The sequence below is a fragment of the Mauremys reevesii genome, linkage group 3, assembly GCF_016161935.1.
Source record: "Mauremys reevesii isolate NIE-2019 linkage group 3, ASM1616193v1, whole genome shotgun sequence".
Classification (NCBI taxonomy): Eukaryota; Metazoa; Chordata; order Testudines; family Geoemydidae; genus Mauremys; species Mauremys reevesii.
In genome coordinates, this window is record NC_052625.1 from 111676604 (window position 1) to 111696887 (window position 20284).

Below are 20284 nucleotides of genomic sequence, written 5' to 3' on the forward strand. Positions count from 1 at the left end.
AGAAACACATTTTGCACAGAAACCCCTGTTAGTTTGAAACACTCCCTACCATCAGTTTGCAGCCATAAAACCCCAGCAGTTTAAAACCAACAGTTTGCAACAAAATACTTTTAAATAAAGCCAAAGGCAGAACGTTACCTTCTACCACAGAATAAAGGGTTGCTGGCACATGGTTGCTCTGTTTCCCCCCCAATGTGTATTTGGGCCTTTGGGTTAAAGAAGAAGCAAAAATGTTAGTTAGTATTACCCCCAAATCCCTATGCAACCTGTGTAATACCTGAAGTTTTTCTGTTTTTTTTAATGTAACAGTATTGAGCACAACTATAGTTGAAAATGGTTTTTACCTTTGCCTGGTGGTGAAATGCACATTTTTAGGATTCCCTCCCGCCCAGAAGATTCTACAACATACATTTCAACTTTTTGCTGTAACTGGGTCTCTTTTACACAAAGACACAAGAGCTAGGTTCTCACAAACTATTTTTTTTTAATTTAAAAGACCTACAGCTCCTTGAAAACAAACCAGAAGCTCCATTAAAACTTTTAGCTCACTTAAGGGCCACAAAGACCTTTTAACAGAAACACAGTTAGTCACAAAGCCCTTTTCAATAGTTTTTTTTTTATTTACAGCTACCAAATTTTATATCACTTGTTTGTCCCCTCACCATTCTTTCACTTAATCCCTTTAGGTTTCTTGCAAATAGTCTTTTTGTTAAGCAGGGTTCTGTTACTTGATCAATATAACGCTGAAAGCAGGCATCTTCCAGTTTGGTCATTTTCTTTAAAACACGGTCAGGGTCTCCACTGAATTGTACAGCATTTGTCAAGGTCATCCCTTGTGCTAAATGTTCTTGGGTTAGGCACAGACATTGCATAGTATAACCTATGGCAATAACAGTGTTTAATAAGCTTTCCAAACACACCTCAGCACACAGGCCCTGGAGCTTGCAGTTTATATCAATTGAAGTCCAAGTCACACAGTCATGGTGCCACTGGCCTGGAGCATCTATGACACAGCTCTCACAATCTTCAAAAAGCTTTTCCCTAAGACAGTGATTAAGGACAACATAAACAGCAATATATACAATAGTCCATATGCCTTTTTAACGCTCACTACATAGCACTGGCTCAGTTAGCTCCAGGCCAAGCCTCCTCCTAAACTCCTCATAGCGTCATCCTCGGAGTCCTCTTCAACAATTTGTATCGGCGTTGAGCAAAAAGAAGGTGGGCCCGGTTCATCTTTGCTGTTTGATGCAACACTGTCCAGGCCTCCGGGTCCTCTAGAAAGCTATCGTTGAGCTGTTGAGAGATTTTCAGAAAAGAAACAAGTGTAAGTTTCCACTGCTTGTTTTTAGATTTACACAACCCCGGTTCCTAACCCCATTGCACACACACAAATCCTCTAACGTTACTTCTAAATTGTTAATTTACCTGAGCGATGTCTTTTCCATTCACTTTGTCCGCCGGTGACTGCCCTGAGCCATGATCGTCTTCCACCTCCAAATGGATGGACGACGAGAGGCCACCACGCTCATCGTGGTGTCTCATGAGCAGTTGGGTTTTGGGTTCAGGTTCTGGCAAATCCATCAATGGCTGGGCCAAAGGACTCTAGTATCTTAAAACTGGGTTATTTCTAGCTCATTTGTCAACAGCCATAAAGATTCTGCAGCTGCAACATAGGAATCTTGAAACTGTTATAATTTCTTATTTGTGCATCTTCAGCAGGATAAAATTCAGCCAATTCTCACCATGTGTGTGTTGGTTCTACAGAATCAAACCGGAGTGTGAAAAAGAAAAAGTTAAAAAGGGAGGATGGGTAATATAAACATTTTAGACAGATAAATAAGTAAAATGTCTGCGTTTTCCAAGATGTGAGTCCTATTAATGTAGAAGCCTGGGGAGGAAATGTCAGTTTTATGTGAAGATCCAATTTCACCAATCCATTGTGTTTGATTAATGTTGCTATGTGTCCATTTAGACTTTTTCACAGGCTCCGATTCAATTCAGGGAACTTGGTGCAAGGACATATTGCAGACTATCATGAATTTCACTCCCCGTAACTGAGCTTCACACACACTAAGCTGTTTTCCAGCGCCACTGCAGATAATTGTTTCAAACTAAGTGCTTGAACAGCTGGGAAAATAATCTCAGTGGGATCTTTGTTGTCCCCTTCATAGTTAGTTTTCTTCCCTTGTTCCTTCTACATTATGCTCAAGTCACATGAGAAATCGTGCATGATTTTGAAACGGTAGGTGTTTTAGGATGAAATGTTTGGGAAGTGGTTGTTACCAAAAAAGGATAAAGCAGTGTTTGCAGATCTTTGCAAAATTATCCGGTTGATGTACATGACAAATGACTCTTTCACATTGGAAAAGGTTTTCATTCATAGTGGAGATATGTCAGCAGGTTTTGTTGTTCTGGCAGTGTGTGCTGCCACTTCGAGGTGTCCTGGTCTGTGGGGAGCTTGGTTCAGAAAAGATTTCTTTAAGGATGAGATCCCCATTGAATGAGTTGTAGTTGTTTGATGATACCCCAGATGGGTTCCAGTGTGGGGTGATAGGTGACAACTAGGGGTGTGTAGTCAGAGTGTTAGTCACAGCTTCGACTCTGCCAAATTATTGAGAAAGATACACACCAAAGTTGGGTTTTAATGTATTGTTTATTATGTGACCATCTTGGTCTGGGCTAAGAGCAAGGTGACCTCCATGTTGTGACAGGTTCTTGTTCCCTTACGCTGGGCAAAAGGCAGGAAAGTAGAAAGAGCAGGAATCTGTTGTTGTTAAGGCAGATGAGGAGAGGGGCCAAGAGCTCTTGAGTCTTTGGGGGCTCTCTCTCTGTGGTCTGTAACCTTTCACACTGGTTACTGGCCTGCAGTGCTACTCATTAAACAAAACTCTCATTTTAGGGATTGCTTGTTATTTTCCTTTGGGAAGCAGACCTGCGTGCACAGACTTGGTCCTATTAGTTAGTTCAAACTTACAACCATAGATGACGCAGCGAGGGATGGGGGAGGGTCTGAGGTAGGGTTATATACCTGTCTTCTACATCTGTGGTCCACAGTGGTGTCCATTGCTGACCTCGTTGATCCAGATTCTGCAGCCTCTTCATCATCAGCACCTAAAAAAGGTAGAAGAACACCTTTGCCTTATCGAGTGTGTGTGCACGTGTGTGTTTCTATTCCAAATCTCCAGAGTCTTAATCCATTCCCCCTCCTTTCCTTCCCTCTCCTTTAGTAAATAAAGTGTTGTGGTGAATTTACATTTGTGTGGTAGTTTCTTTTTCTCCAACTCTGATAGATGGGCTTAAGGGAGGACCCAGTGGGAGGTATACTGTAAGGCTCCCCAAAGTCTTCTGGTCAGATAGGCCCCTTAAAAATCCTTACAGGTTTGGCAACCATGAAGGGACCCCCGATAGTTTATTTTCAGGGTTCCTTCTCATTTTCCATCAGTTGTAGGACTCCCTTCCCTTATTTGGTTGTTCCTGTTTAGTTTATTTTGCTACTGGAGTTTGAGGCCCCTTTGGGCTGCGTGAGTGTGAGAGAGAGAGAACAGCCCATTCCGCAGCGCATGAGGAACTTGGGAGTGGGTGGAAGTGGCAAGGCAGTCCTGGCTTTTATAGTCTAATTCTGTCTGGTCTTTGAAACTCAAAAGCAGGGGGAAATCTTTGAAATTAAAGCCTCAGTCCTGCAATGAGCTCTGTGAGACCAGAACCCTGTGCTTTCATGGAGCTTGCTACTTGAAGGGAGCAAACCCACCAGCTTATTGAAAATTTATTACTTTTTAATATACAATGAACTTAGCATTTAAAGAAATTAAACATCAGGTCAAATATATACACACACTTTATCACTCTTGCAGTGTATGCATAATAAATTGTAGACAGGACTGGTTGCGCTAGTTAAGCCTTTAGTTAAGGTTGCCCAATGCTCTCCTTTGGTAAGGCCCTACCAAATTCATGGTCCATTTTGGTCAATTTCACGGTCATAGGATTTTAAAAATCATAAATTTCATGATTTCAGCTATTTAAATCTGAAATTTCACAGTGTTGTAATTGTAGGGATCCTGGCCCAAAAAGGAGTTGTTGGGGGGTGTGGGGGGTCGCAGAGTTATTGTAGGGGGAGTTGCGGTACTGCTACCCTTAACTTCTGCACTGCTGCTGGTGGTGGCACTGCCTTCAGAGCTGGGTACCTGGAGAGTGGTGCTGCTGGCTGGGAGCCCAGCTCTGAAGGCAGTGTCACTGCCAGCAGCAGCACAGAAGGAAGGATGGCATGTAATGGTGTTGCCTCCCTTACTTCTAGGCTGCTGCCTGCAGAGCTGGGTCCTCAGTCAGCAGCCACCACTCTCCGGACGCCCAGCTCTGAAGGCAGAAGCGCAGAAATAAGGGTAGCATGATACAGTATTGCCACCCTTACTTCTGCGCTGTGTCGGTGGGGCGCTGCCTTCAGAGCTGGGCGTCCGGAAAACAGCTGCTGCTCTATAGCCGCCCAGCTCTGAAGGCAGAGCAGAAGTAAGGGTGGCAATACCATGACCCCCCTAAAATAACCTTGTGACCCCCCCGTAACTCCCTTTTGGGTTAGGACCCCCTGTGAAATTGGTATAGTAGAGGTTAAAAGCACACATAAGACCAGATTTCCCAGGTGGAGACTGGATTTCATGGTCCGTGTTGCATTTTTCGTGGCCATGAATATGGTAGGGACCTAATTATAAGACCCTTTTTCAGGTGTGTACAACTTTGCCAAACTTCAGCCTTTCAAGTTAAAAAAGGTCTTTAACTACTAGAGAATACTCCTCTCCAGAATTTGGAGTTTAACTCAGGAATCCTGAGTCTTTACATTCCTCTGTTGTCAGGTAATAGTGTGTCTCTTATCTCCCTCTAGTGGCTGGTCTACATACAGGCTAGCAACTGACTGTGGCTGCCAGTTACTCAGTTATCTCAACTGGTAGAGGTCTGTGCTGTGGATCTTAAGATCTTTATCACCGTCACCTATTACCTTATGCTGACTCTTGGGTTTAATTTTATTTCTTTAGACTTACAAAACCACAAAAAATGCATATTCTGTGTTTCAGGCAGCCCTTAACATTTCTTTAAATAATAACACACATCAAAATAGAAAGACAACACTGCAACAAATTCCATTATATGCCAGCACTAATTTGCTAAACCTTACGGCAAAAAGATTGAAGAATAAAAAAGAGGAAAAATACACTATTCAGGGCAAAAAAGAGCATCTTTTTATACATTTCTATAAAGCATCTAGCACACATCTGAGTCCTGTATACTGTAAACAGCCACTAAATATTGCCTCCAGTGGCTTCTTTCTCTCTTCCCTCAGGAAGAAAATAGACTTTTTTTTATATCTGTATTCCACATGCAGAGCAAGAATATAATGCTCTTCGAGAAAAGTAAAGGGAAAAGACTTCAAATTTCGTAGTCGCTTTAGTCCACTGACCACCTCGTTACTTCTCCATAAAATTCTCACTCTGTTCCTGAGAGAATCAAAGTCCCGATGACGTATTCACTTTATCCTCTGCCTCTCAAATAGGGAACAAATACCTTTTGCCTTAGGTGACTAATCGTAGAGATCAAATGTTGAATACCCCTAGGCTGAAACATGTTTGCACAAAACATTTGTTTAATAAATACAAACAAACATTCTTTCAAATCATGATCTGTTCATGGAGAATTCATGAACAGTTAAAATAATATATTAAACAAACAAACCAACCCAGAGTTTGCCCAGCTTTAGGTACCACTGTACATTAATTAGCATTAGTTTATGCCCATCAACTAATAGGAGACTTTAAAATCTTATTCTGTATTGGTGTAGCACTCACTAGGAGTCCAGCAAATCCCATAAACACATGCTTAAAGTCTGTTTCAGTCAATGAGATTTAAGTTTGTGCTTAGCAACAAAGAATCCTGTGGCACCTTATAGACTAACTAACTTTGTGCTTAGTACTTTGCTGAAGAGGAATAGTTTGCTGACTCAACCTAGTAAAAAGCTGATTAAAAGCATTGAATATCAAACTACATAAATAAAATGACCATAATTCAGATTTTTGAAAGGTTATTAAATTATTGTAATTTTCAAAGTGAGGCACCGTGGGGCTAGTTAGGCAACACGTATGCTATGAGCTAGGAGGTGATTCCCTTGCTCATGTACGCATACTCGTGCTGGCTCTCATCGAGCTAGTACGAGTACAAATAGCAGTGTAGCTGTGGTACCACAGGTAGGGCAGCGAAGGCCGGGCCTAGTACAAACCCACCTGAAACGGGTCAGTATGTATTCGGCACAACCGTGCCTCTACTGCTGCTGCCTGTGCTACCATGGCCACGCTGCTCTTTGTACTCGTGCTAGCTCAATGAGAGCCTGCGTGAGCATATTTACATGAGCAGGAGAATCACATTGCTGGTTCATACTGTAGACATAACCTTAGAGTTGTCAGTCTTCTTTCACAAGAAAGTAAACGTTTAACAGGAAGATCAGATAAGTAGAAGATGCACATAATAAATGTATTTCTCCTTCACAAAAGAGTAAACTTAAAAATATAGCATGTAAATCCAGACAGCAAATGTGTTAAACTTTTTGTTTTCGTTTGGTTTTTATGTATGAAAACAGATTGGGGTGGCGTTTTATGAAATGCTTCTGGATGTGGACCAATGCAGTACACATCTGAACTACATGGATCCCATATGTGATTTCTTGTATTATATGAAGTACATGTTTACTGGGGACAGTGTGAAAGATCAAGTAAGCGAACAATATACCTTGAAGCTAAAAGCAAGGTTACATTTACTATAACAATTTGTACCATGATCTCTTTTTGTGTATGATCTTAAATGTAAAAGGATCACAAAACCCTTCAGAGCTGATCAGTCTATGTACGTTCCCGATCAATTACTGGCACAGTTTTTCATAGTTAAAAGCTGTATGCCAGATTTGGAGACAAATTTCAGACCACAGGGCAATTGTGACTGGAGTTTGATTTTCTTTATGAGATGGCAACAGGAGTGCTGCTATATAAATGTCATAAGTATTTATGTTTAGATTTTTGTGCTATTTCAATCCACACCTTCTGAGTTTAACTTTGAGCTTTGAGTTCAAATTAAATAACCAAATTTCATCTGGTTTTGTTGCAAAAGCATAAATCATCCCATGTTCACCAAAAGGGTTTTTGAACTTTATTGAATCTTTTACATAAGAACATAAGAAAGGCCGTACCGGGTCAGACCAAAGGTCCATCTAGCCCAGTATCTGTCTACCGACAGTGGCCAATGCCAGGTGCCCCTGAGGGAGTGAACCTAACAGGCAATGATCAAGTGATCTCTCTCCTGCCATCCATCTCCATCCTCTGACGAACAGAGGCTAGGGACACCATTCTTACCCATCCTGGCTAATAGTGTGTAGTGAGGCGGCCTGGCTCCCGACGGCCCCTGAGAGAGAGGAACCAGAACAGCCACCTCAGTGGGCGGTGCCACCTCAGTGGGCGGAGCCACCACCACCTGTTCCCGCCCCCCGGAAGTCAAGGGGCGGGACAGGAAGTATAAAAGCCCGGCCTCAGCACTCAGTTGGAGCCCAGCGGCCGGAGAGGACGGACGCTCCTGACCGGGCTCCTGCCGGACCGAGCCTGCCCCGAGCCAGGTACCCTGACGCAGACCGCCCGAGCCTCCCTCGAGCCAGGTACCCCGAGGTGGACTGGCCAAACCTGCCCCGAGCCCGGTACCCCGAGGAGCGGCCCGAGCGGCCCCTTAACCTGAGTCCGGAGGAGCGGCCCGACCTAGACAGCCCTCAGCACGCCGAGGAGCCCATGGTGTGGGACCCCGCTGCCGAGCCCAGCGATGAGCAGGTACCCATGGAGGGGGAGATGGGAAGTAGCCCGGGGGTAGCTGACCCCAGTCTGGCTACAACAGAGGAAGAGCCGATGTCGGTGTGTTTCGGTCAGGACCCCACCGACACAGCAGCAGACTGACTGCCGCTGTTAGGGCCCCGGGCTGGGACACAGTGGAGTGGGTGGGCCTGTGTCTCCCCCTGCCACCCCACTCACGGGTGGCAGACTCCCCCTCCTACCAGCGGTCAGGCAGAGAAGCCTGCACTTACCTGCTGTGGCTCAGCGCCTAACACAAGGACCTGAGCCCCGGTATTGTTGTGACTGCTCAGCTCCTGCTACAAGGACCTGAGCCTTGAACTATTGTTTATTGCCCCGCCCTGACTAAGGGCCTGGGCTTCCAGAACTATTGCCGTAGCTCAGCTCCTGCTACAAGGACCTGAGCCTTGAACTATTGTTTATTGCCCCGCCCTGACTAAGGGCCTGGGCTTCCGGAACTATTGCCGTAGCTCAGCTCCTGAGACAAGGACCTGAGCCCCTGGGACTATTGTTTGTCGCCCCACCCTGACCTAGGGCTGGGACTTACTGACTATTGTTGCTCAGCTCCTGGGACAAGGACCTGAGCCCCTGGGACTATTGTTTGTTGCCCCACCCTGACCTAGGGCTGAGGCTTACTGACCATTGTTGCTCAGCTCCTGATGCAAGGACCTGCGCCCTGAACTCTTATTGTTGCTCAGCTCCTGATGCAAGGACCTGCGCCCTGAACTCTTATTGTTGCGCAGCTCCTGATGTAAGGACCGGAGCCCTGAACTGTTATTGCTGCTCAGCTCCTGCTGTAAGGAGCTGAGCCTAGAACTGCTGTGTTTGTTGCCCCGCCCTGATTGAGGGCCCGGGCTTAGCTTGTTAACTTTGACTGCTCAGCCTGCAGGAAGGATCTGAGCTCCCTGGACTCTTGTGTGCTGCCCCGCCCTGAGCTAGGGCTTGGGGCTTACTGACTTTGTAACGGCTCAGCTCCGGCTGCCAGGACCGGAGCTTAGAACTGGTTTGCTGCCCCGCCCTGAATGAGGGCCGTGGCTTATTGACTGTATGGGTGCTCAGCCTGCGGGAAGGATCTGAGCCTAGACCTAGTGTTTGCTGCCCCGCCCTGACTGAGGGCTGGGACTCATTGCAGTAACCGTGTGCCTTCTGTTCAGCCCCTGCTTGAGGGGCAGAACACCAAGACCTTCAGAACCCGGAGACTGATTTGGGCCGTGTAGTGAGGCGGCCTGGCTCCCGACGGCCCCTGAGAGGGCACGGCCCCAACACCGGACTATTACATAGCCATTTATGGACTTAGCCACCATGAAGTTATCCAGTCCCCTTTTAAACATTGTTATAGTCCTAGCCTTCACAACCTCCTCAGGTAAGGAGTTCCACAAGTTGACTGTGCGCTGCGTGAAGAAGAACTTCCTTTTATTTGTTTTAAACCTGCTGACTATTAATTTCATTTGGTGACCCCTAGTTCTTGTATTATGGGAATAAGTAAATAACTTTTCCTTATCCACTTTCTCAACATCACTCATGATTTTATATACCTCTATCATGTCCCCCCTTAGTCTTCTCTTTTCCAAACTGAAGAGTCCTAGCCTCTTTAGTCTTTCCTCATATGGGACCCTCTCTAAACCCCTAATCATTTTAGTTGCTCTTTTCTTAACCTTTTCTAGTGCTAGAATATCTTTTTTGAGGTGAGGAGACCACATCTGTACACAGTATTCGAGATGTGGGCGTACCATGGATTTATATAAGGGCAATAATATATTCTCAGTCTTATTCTCTATCCCCTTTTTAATGATTCCTAACATCCTGTTTGCTTTTCTGACCGCCTCTGCACACTGCGTGGACATCTTCAGAGAACTATCCACGATAACTCCAAGATCTTTTTCCTGACTCGTTGTAGCTAAATTTGCCCCCATCATGTTGTATGTATAGTTGGGGTTATTTTTTCCAATGTGCATTACTTTACATTTATCCACATTAAATTTCATTTGCCATTTTGTTGCCCAATCACTTAGTTTTGTGAGATCTTTTGAAGTTCTTCACAATCTGCTTTGGTCTTAACTATCTTGAGTAGTTTAGTATCATCTGCAAACTTTGCCACCTCACTGTTTACCCCTTTCTCCAGATCATTTATGAATAAATTGAATAGGATTGGTCCCAGGACTGACCCTTGGGGAACACCACTAGTTACCCATCTCCATTCTGAGAATTTACCATTAATTCCTACCCTTTGTTCCCTGTCCTTTAACCAGTTCTCAATCCATGAAAGGACCTTTCCTTTTATCCCATGACAGCTTAATTTACGTAAGAGCCTTTGGTGAGGGACCTTGTCAAAGGCTTTCTGGAAATCTAAGTACACTATGTCCACCGGATCCCCCTTGTCCACATGTTTGTTGACCCCTTCAAAGAACTCTAATAGATTAGTAAGACACGATTTCCCTTTACAGAAACCATTGTCGTGGAAAAATTGACCACGCCTTTGATTTTGGGTCAGACACACTGAGGCACTTTTATTATAGTACAAGCATGCATGCAGGGAGAGGGTTAAAACTCCCCTCTGCCTGTTACAAATTTTACCGAGCTTATAAAGTTTAAAACCGCAAATTAGCATTTACTTAAAATACCCTTATTTGGGAGTATCAGTTGTGACATTTGCAAGCTACTTCAGTTTTTTTCATACATGGTGTTTCCTTTTATTGTTTCTGGGCAGTTTTCGTTGGTAGTCTGCCTGCCTGTAAGACCCCTCCTTTGCGGTTGCATTGGATAAGGCTCAGCATTCTAGCTGAGCTTCCCTCAGTTCCCCTTTCTCTGGTTTCTTCATCACCCCCCCCCTCATGCCCCTGATATAGACAGACAAGAATTGCAGAAGTTAACCTTTGTTCTATATAGCAATTGGGTTTTGCTAACAGACCTGGGCCTGAAAGGCAGGGGTTAGGATGCAGTTTGCTTCTGACCCTATGGGTGGGGGTCTGGATCTTAATTGTTAATAACGCCTTATTGTTTACCAAATTGCCCAATACAACTACTTCCAATAGAGTTGCACAGCAAGCCCCCTCCCAACTACATGTGCGCCCACCTACGTGCGGCTACATTGTACAAGACTCTTTATTAATTTTCCATTGCTAATATGCTGTTATACTAGGCCATGTTTCACAATTATCAGTAGGCGTTGGTTCCCCTTTCTCCTGTTGGCCTTTCGATTATGCCATACCAGCTATCCTATGTCTTAATATCAAGCTGACCTATAATGGCCTAATGTTAATTATGCTCAGCTAATTCAACATGGGGCAAGCGGGACACAGTCTGGGGCAAGTGGGACCCCTTAAAATCCCTAACAATTCCCTCCTTTTGATGCCAAATCAATGGCATCAACTTCCTCAATGTGAATATTAATTAAGGCCTGGACCTCAAAACTTGTAGGCTCATTTTATAGGGTGCTTCCAGGGTTTCAGGCAGACAGGGAATTATTTCCCTCAAGGGAACAAGGGCCACTTAATAAAGTGGCATAAACAAAGCAAATATAGGGCAGGGACAACAAGCTTTACAGCAACAATAACAAAAAACAAATATGCATGGACAACCCTCCTTTTGATAGTCCCCACTATATGTACCTAGAGGTATGGAGGGCTAGAGGGTTTTGATAATGTAATGGGCTAGGCATATCAGGTGGCTTGATTTCCCAAATGTCTTGGCGAATTACCCAATCTCATATGCATGCTTCCCACGGACCTGGCAGGATTCGGTATGTGGAAGCTCACACTTTCTTTAACTGGTCCATATGCTTGGAAGGAGTACTGTGAATGCACACACTTTTGCCCAGAGAATTCCCAATTATGCTTCCATGACCACAGGTCAGATGGTACTCCTGAGATGTCTGTAAGGGCCGTGGGCCAAGCCTGGTGCTCAAGATCACTCTGAATGGCCATTAGCTGGTCACTCAGGAAATCCCAAACATGCCAGATCCCACTGCAATGCCTTCCCAGCATCAGTGATATTTAATACCACCTCTTTTAATACCTTCTGGGTCATAGAACTAAGGGCTGAAATAACGTGCAATCCACCCATTCCTGCCTACACCTGAGTTAACTGCGCCCCAGAAATAATACTGGGTATACTTTTCCAGTTGGCCCAATTTACCTTCAGGCTGTTGGGTTTCACAAATACTTGGACAAATAGCGGCAATTTGAAAGGGAGTTAACGGTAAAGTAAACCTGATAGTTCCTAACGTGGCATTAAGTATAATTTATTTGAATCCCTCTGGGTCTCTTTTCTATAGGGGCTATACCACAGCTATTGGTTATATACGTGGACAACTTCCTGCATGCCTCTGGGTTTGTAGTATGAGAGGGAGAATACTGTAATAAGGTACAGGTGATGTTATCTGCTACAGGAATGGCCTCTAGGCAGGAAAACAGACAAGTTCTGTGGATATATGTTTGGTTATTTACCAAATAGGTAACCAAATAGCAAAGGGGACCCTTTCATGAGTATCATGGCAGATTCCAGAAACTTGCATTTAATCTACCTATCATAAACGCATCTATTTCAAAGATTGTTTCCTTACACAATTTGGCTAATTTGTCTGCAAGTTCCCCTTTTCCCATTCCACTGCCCCTACATACTGAGGGTGGTGAGCACAATGTAAATGCTGCTCAATGTGGAGAGTCTTGCAGACTTGCTGCATGTCCTGACCCATAAAGTGGATACCTCGGTTACTGTTTATAGAAACAGGGAGACCGAATCATGAATAAAAATCCCTAAACAATTTCTTTGCTACTGTGATGGAGGCAGCCTCTGCACAAGGCAAGGCTCCAATCCATCCAGAGACTATACAGACACATATTCATATGAGCAACCGTTTGGCATGTTGATAAAGTCAATCCAGATATTCACAGACAGGCCCCACAGAGTGGGGTGAGCTGCCGGTTAGTCCGGACTGGCTTACCACTATTGTGTACTACTAGTGTCGTGACACCAGTGTAATCATCCCTCCTTTGCTCACGTGGGCCAAACCATGGGTCACATGAGCAAAGCAAGGCAACAAAGTCTTGGGCGCTACCGAGCGACCATCCAGCTGCTCCATCAGCCCCATCCCACCCTAAGTTCATTAAGGAGGAGAGTTTGAGGAACACTACAAGTTTCATTTTCGGGTAGTTTTGGCTAGCTTCCGCAAGCTATTCTTCGAGATTTCGTAGTCTTAATTCACTTAGCTGTCCGGCAGTGAGGCAGCAAGGGAGAGGTTGCTAGCACTATCACCTTGCTTGCTTGGAGGCTTTATTATGTCCTCAGGTGGAAAGGTTGTGTTCTTAGTAAGATTCAAAGGCTCAGTGGGTTTGTCAGCAGACAAAGGAAAAGTTGCCACATCTTTACCCTGTCCTTTACTCCTGTTGTCTAGAAGGAGCAACAACGCTAGAAGGAAAGATAGACCGCTCATCAGTTGGAGAGTCATTACAGTGAGAAACATGGGCAGGTAGTCAGTTCTCGGCACTTCACAGCAGTGTTGGTAATTAACAGGATTTGATAAGGGTCTTTCAGAATGAGGCCAGAGTAGTTTCTCACTGGTGGACTTCCATGTAGATTCAGCCTTCTGGTTCCAGCAAGCAGCAGAGCTATTATATATAAAAAGACCTAACACATTTCATTAGTCTCTTGCAATAATTAAGCATTGTGTTATTTATTAAATGAATGTCCATCTGAGCCAAAGCCAGCAGGGCACTGTTGATAGTTGCATTGGGTGCCCTGATATAAATTTTATAAAAGCTTAATCTGGCCTTTCAATTGGGAGTGGCCTTCAAAAGGCATTTAACCATACTAGATCTATGAAGTTGCACAACTTGTTATAATTTTTTTCTCAGTACATTAAGTTCATAATCACTGTTGCTACTCACAGTTTTACAGCAGTTTTGGCATTTGTCTTTTCACAAGAGAATACTTTACTAAAACTAACACATACTTACAATTACAACATTCAAACAAAATTAATCTAAATAATTTTCCTTACTGATTGCAGGCAAAACTGAGGAATTACTTAAATTACTCCCTATATTTCCTGTATTTGTTCTATAGACAGGTCAGGTTTTAATGGTTTCTACCTTTTAACTTCTGTTCTTAAATACATGTTGATTTTTAAATGGAAAACACAAGCCATTTTGGCTTTTCTTTGACAACATAACCGTTGATTGCATAGAGCCACCTTAAGGCTTAGTGTGGGGGTACTTACTACAGCTTTTATTTGCTATTTGTTACCAAAACAGATTCAAAATCTCTTACCAAAATTTTATAACACATTAAATTACCTTAAGGATCAAATATTAAATACCAAAATTAACACTAGTTTCTTTTTGTTTGTTTTTACAACCACAAAACAACACCAATTTATTATAAAACAAAGATTGTACCCACCATATGTGTTTTTAACAAAATTGACTATCCTTTATAGTCAAATGATTTTTACTTATATAACCTCTTGCCTGGATTATTCACAGACAGTCTTATTGCTTAATTTCCTCCAATAACTACAGAGTTAATTTTTAACTTTCCTTCTTTTAACTTCCTCAAACTGCGGTTGCCTGCTTGTATGGGCCCGATCCTTTTTCTTGCTACATTTTTTCTTTTCATGGGCACAGGCATTGTTTCACTACCAATTTAGCAAGGAGGGCGGGCTTTTGACTTAACCCCCCATCTATCTATTTACATACACACATCACATTTTGATGCATATTATTTATTAATAACATTTTTATATGTCTAGACTTAATACAATCCTTCTCTGAGCTGGTGACAACCCCTCAGCACTGAAAACAACAGCATGAACAGCACAGTAAAATTCCTCTCTCGGTCTAGTTTGAGAGAGGGTTTACTACACTTTGGGAAGTGGTCCTGCTGGGTTTAGACAAATTTCAGCCAGTTGGGCAGCCCCAATGTGCCCAACCCGGTTGGCATGATCGGCTCACAATGCCCACAGGAGGAGAGACTTTAACCAGCTGTTCCTGTTGCAACGAGGAAGGGCTGGGGTCAGTCTACTCCTTCAGAGTGTCCTTCTGAAAACCTGCCAGGACCTCATTGTGAGCGGGATCAGACACATCCAGATACACACCATTTGGGGTACAACAGATTGCACAATTTAATTCACAAAGCAAATCTTTTGATATTTCTTCCTCGGGGCCAGTGGAGGCCGGGCAACAGCTCCCTGCCTACTTTCTAGGACCATAATATGAGTATATATACGTGGCAGGAGTGCCCTTCTCTGGCATGGGAATCTACCTAGATTCCCCTTTTGCCCCCATTACGGATACCGGGCAGACAATTACAACCTAGCTGACAGGCATCCCCAAAGGGCTAACTATAAAACACTTAACAGACATGCTAGCACAGTGGACAAAACATACAACAAAACACATCACACCCCTTTGCCTCTCTCACCAGCAGTCAGGGTGTAACGCTCAATTATTTCAGCATTCACTGGCACATCTACGGGCTGTTAGCTTCAATTACTGACAGCTAGTTTTACGGCCCTCCACTGTCTGCCTATTGCTGACGGAGCCTTGGCCAACCTTATTCTCTAGGACCACTCCGGGGTTACTCACTTCCCAGGGTTCATAGCGACTTCTACCTCGGGTTCTAACCCCAAACCTATAACCGACACAAAACAACCTTCACAATACAGGCATGGCGTTGACAAGGAGTGCACCCTGAGGTGTACAATCCCGTCAAGGTCAAAACTTCCTTCAGGGAAATTGCAGTTTTGGATCATTTCTGGTATACCAATTCCATTTTTCTAAATATTTACACGTCGACGACCTATAATGTACGTACATATAAGCAGCAGGCGTGCCTTGGGGTGGGACCGGCAGGACTTTCGATCCTTTGGCCCCCATGCTCACCACAGCACACTTCACTCAAGCCAATCACACCAGGATGCTAACTCGGGGGTTACCACAGTTCTACACTAATGGCCCAACTCGGCCTGCCCTTTTTTCATGGCAGGAACACAAGGGAGCAGGTTCCCAGGCATTTTCCCTCTGGCGAACCTACAGGAAAGCGGACAAGGGGGGGCGGGCTGACAGAACAACCCGTGGTCCCCGTACGTCTCTCTCCAGCCCTGGGCACCAGCCTGCAAGCCAACGGTGCCGCAGTCGCTTGTGAGCTGCCGGGTCGGTGTCCTGGGGCTTCCCTCCTCTCCGAGGAAGGGAAGGGAGCTTATGGCTCCGGGGGGAACAAAGAGGGACTCTGTGGCCTTTTACAAGGCAGTGCTCAAAGGGCGGTCACAGGGCCATGGGGATATGGAGGGGTAAGGGACACAGGATAGGGAACAACACAAGCACCCTGACTGGTTAGCCACTTACCAAAGCCTGCCAGTCAGGGAAGCTTTTCAATCTCTCTTCAAGCGGGTTGTGGAGCGTTTTTTCACAACCGACACACTCCGGCCGCTTGGCCTTATACACACACACACAGGCCGCACGGCCTCACACACACAGGCACGTTTCCTGGCACAGCTGCCAGGGCGAAAACTACCCCTGGTCCCTCCCAACCTAGTGGCTCCGGGACGCCGAACGCCCAGCTCTAATAGGCGATCAGTTTTCTCCGGACCCAAAGAGCGTGGTCCGAGGGGCTGCCGGCACACCTTGCCTTGAGACTGAGACTGTAGCTCAGCCTACAGTAGCTCAGCCTAACCTGACCTGACCTGACCTGACCTGACCTGACCTGACCTGACCTGACACGTTTCCCGTAATTCCCCTATCCCTCCCACACCCCAACTCGAGTCTAATAAGGCCTTAGCAAGGGCCTCAGGTGCGTCTGACCATGTCCCAAGGTTGGATCCAGCTTATGACTTACCCCAGCCAGAGCCTACGGACCAGTTCTCCTCCAAGCCCCTGATAGCAGAGATTTCAAAAGGTCTCTTACCTCTCAGATGGGCCCTGGGGTTGGAAGGGAACTGCCCGCGGTCCTCTGATCCAGGGATGTCATCTGTGGATCCCGGACGAGCCCCCAAATTGTCGTGGAAAAATTGACCACGCCTTTGATTTTGGGTCAGACACACTGAGGCACTTTTATTATAGTACAAGCATGCATGCAGGGAGAGGGTTAAAACTCCCCTCCGCCTGTTACAAATTTTACCGAGCTTATAAAGTTTAAAACCGCAAATTAGCATTTACTTAAAATACCCTTATTTGGGAGTATCAGTTGTGACATTTGCAAGCTACTTCAGTTTTTTTCATACATGGTGTTTCCTTTTATTGTTTCTGGGCAGTTTTCGTTGGTAGTCTGCCTGCCTGTAAGACCCCTCCTTTGCGGTTGCATTGGATAAGGCTCAGCATTCTAGCTGAGCTTCCCTCAGTTCCCCTTTCTCTGGTTTCTTCATCACCCCCCCCCCGTCATGCCCCTGATATAGACAGACAAGAATTGCAGAAGTTAACCTTTGTTCTATATAGAAATTGGGTTTTGCTAACAGAAATGGGCCTGAAAGGCAGGGGTTAGGAAGCAGTTTTCTACTGACCCTATGGTTGGGGTCTGGATCTTAATTGTTAATAACGCCTTATTGTTTACCAAATTGCCCAATACAACTACTTCCAATAGAGTTGCACAGCAAGCCCCCTCCCAACTACATGTGCGCCCACCTACGTGCGGCTACATTGTACAAGACTCTTTATTAATTTTCCATTGCTAATATGCTGTTATACTAGGCCATGTTTCACAATTATCAGTAGGCGTTGGTTCCCCTTTCTCCTGTTGGCCTTTCGATTATGCCATACCAGCTATCCTATGTCTTAATATCAAGCTGACCTATAATGGCCTAATGTTAATTATGCTCAGCTAATTCAACATGGGGCAAGCGGGACACAGTCTGGGGCAAGTGGGACCCCTTAAAATCCCTAACACCATGTTGACTATTGCTCAAGAGTTTATGTTTTTCTATGTGTCTGACAATTTTATTCTTTACTATTGTTTCAACTAATTTGCCCGGTACCGACGTTAGACTTACCGGTCTGTAATTGCTGGGATCACCCCTAGAGCCCTTTTTAAATATTGGCGTTACATTAGCTAACTTCCAGTCATTGGGTACCGAAGCCGATTTAAAGGACAGGTTACAAACCTTGGTTAATAGTTCCGCAACTTCACATTTGAGTTCTTTCAGAACTCTTGGGTGAATGCCATCTGGTCCCGGTGACTTGTTAATGTTGAGTTTATCAATTAATTCCAAAACCTCCTCTAGTGACACTTCAATCTGTGACAGTTCCTCAGATTTGTCACCTACAAAAGCCAGCTCAGGTTTGGGAATCTCCCTAACATCCTCAGCCGTGAAGACTGAAGCAAAGAATCCATTTAGTTTCTCTGCAATGACTTTATCGTCTTTAAGCGCTCCTTTTGTATTTTCATCGTCAAGGGGCCCCACTGGTTGTTTAGCAGGCTTCCTGCTTCTGATGTACTTAAAAAACATTTTGTTATTACCTTTGGAGTTTTTGGCTAGCCGTTCTTCAAACTCCTCTTTGGCTTTTCTTATTACACTCTTGCACTTAAGTTGGCAGTGTTTGTGCTCCTTTCTATTTGCCTCACTAGGATTTGACTTCCACTTTTTAAAGGAAGTCTTTTTATCTCTCACTGCTTCTTTTACATGGTTGTTAAGCCACGGTGGCTCTTTTTTAGTTCTTTTACTGTTTTTCTTAATTTGGGGTATACATTGAAGTTGGGCCTCTATTATGGTGTCTTTAAAAAGGGCCCACGCAACTTGCAGGGATTTCACTTTAGTCACTGTACCTTGTAACTTTTGTCTAACTAACCCCCTCATTTTTGTATAGTTCCCCCTTTTGAAATTAAAGGCCACAGTGTTGGGCAGTTGAGATGTTCTTCCCACCACGGGGATGTTGAATGCTATTGTATTATGGTTACTATTTCCAAGCGGTCCTGCTATAGTTACCTCTTGGACCAGCTCCTGCGCTCCACTCAGGATTAAATCTAGAGTCGCCTCTCCCCTTGTGGGTTCCCGTACCAGCTGCTCCATGAAGCAGTCATTTAAAGTATCGAGAAATTTTATCTCTGCATTTCGTCCTGAAGTGAAATGTTCCCAGTCAATATGGGGATAATTGAAATCCCCCACTATTATTGGGTTCTTAATTTTGATAGCCTCTCTAATTTCCCTTAGCATTTCATCATCACTATTACTGTCCTGGTCAGGTGGTTGATAATAGATCCCTACTGTTATATTTTTACTAGAGCATGAAATTTCTATCCATAGAGACTCTATGGAACCTGTGGATTCGCTTAAGATTTTTACTTCATTTGAATCTACACTTTCTTTAACATATAGTGCCACTCCTCCCCCTGCACGGCCTGGCGTGTCCTTCCGATATATTTTGTACCCCGGAATGATTGTGTCCCATTGATTGCTCTCAGTCCACCAGGTTTCTGTGATGCCTATTATATCTATATCCTCCTTTATCACAAGGCACTCTAGTTCACCCATCTTATTATTTAGACTTCTGGCATTTGTGTACAAGCACTTTAAAAACTTGTCCCTGTTTTTTAGCCTGCCTTTTTCTGATGTGCCAGATTCTTTTTTATGTGACTGTTTATCATCTGATCCGGCCCTTACATTATACTTCTCATTCCTCTGCTCCTGACTATAACCTGGAGATTCTCTATCATCAGACTCTCCCCTAAGAGAAGTCTGTGTCTGATCCACACGCTCCTCTGCAGCAGTCGGCTTTCCCCCATCTCCTAGTTTAAAAACTGCTCTACAACCTTTTTAATGTTTAGTGCCAGCAGTCTGGTTCCACTTCGGTTTAGGTGGAGCCCATCTCTCCTGTATAGGCCCCTCCCATCCCAGAAGTTTCCCCAGTTCCTAATGAATGTGAACCCCTCCTCTCTACACCATCGTCTCATCCACGCATTGAGACTCTGAAGCTCTGCCTGCCTACCTGGCCCTGCGTGTGGAACTGGGAGCATTTCTGAAAATGCCACCATAGAGGTCCTGGATTTCAGTCTCTTCCCTAGCAGCCTAAATTTGGCTTCCAGGACATCTCTCCTACCCTGCCCTATGTCATTGGTACCTACATGTACCACGACCACCGGCTCCTCCCCAGCACTACACATAAGTCTATCTAGATGCCTCGAGAGATCCGCAACCTTCGCACCAGGCAGGCAAGTCACCATACGGTTCTCCCGGTCATCACAGACCCAGCTATCTACATTTCTAATAATCGAATCTCCCATTACTAACACCTGCCTTTTCCTAGAAACTGGAGTTCCCTCCCCCGGAGAGGCAACCTCAGTGTGAGAGGCAACCCCAGCACCATCTGGAAGGAGGGTCCCAACTACGGGAAGGTTTCCCTCTGCTCCCATCGACTGCTCTACTTCCCTGGGCCCTTCTTCCTCCTCAACAGCACAGGAGCTGTCTAAGCGGAGGCAGGACAATTCTACAGTGTCCC

At 44.8% G+C, this 20284-nt stretch overlaps 1 protein-coding gene across 1 annotated transcript in view; it reads left to right on the plus strand.

Annotated features, from left to right (window-relative positions):
* The window catches only part of MED23 (mediator complex subunit 23), a 116871-nt gene that overhangs the window by 94978 nt on the left and 1609 nt on the right, over positions 1–20284 (plus strand). The window contains exon 29 of the mRNA XM_039532367.1: positions 6617–6748. Coding sequence (XP_039388301.1) covers positions 6617–6748 — 132 coding nt within the window. The remainder of the gene's footprint in view (positions 1–6616; positions 6749–20284) is intronic.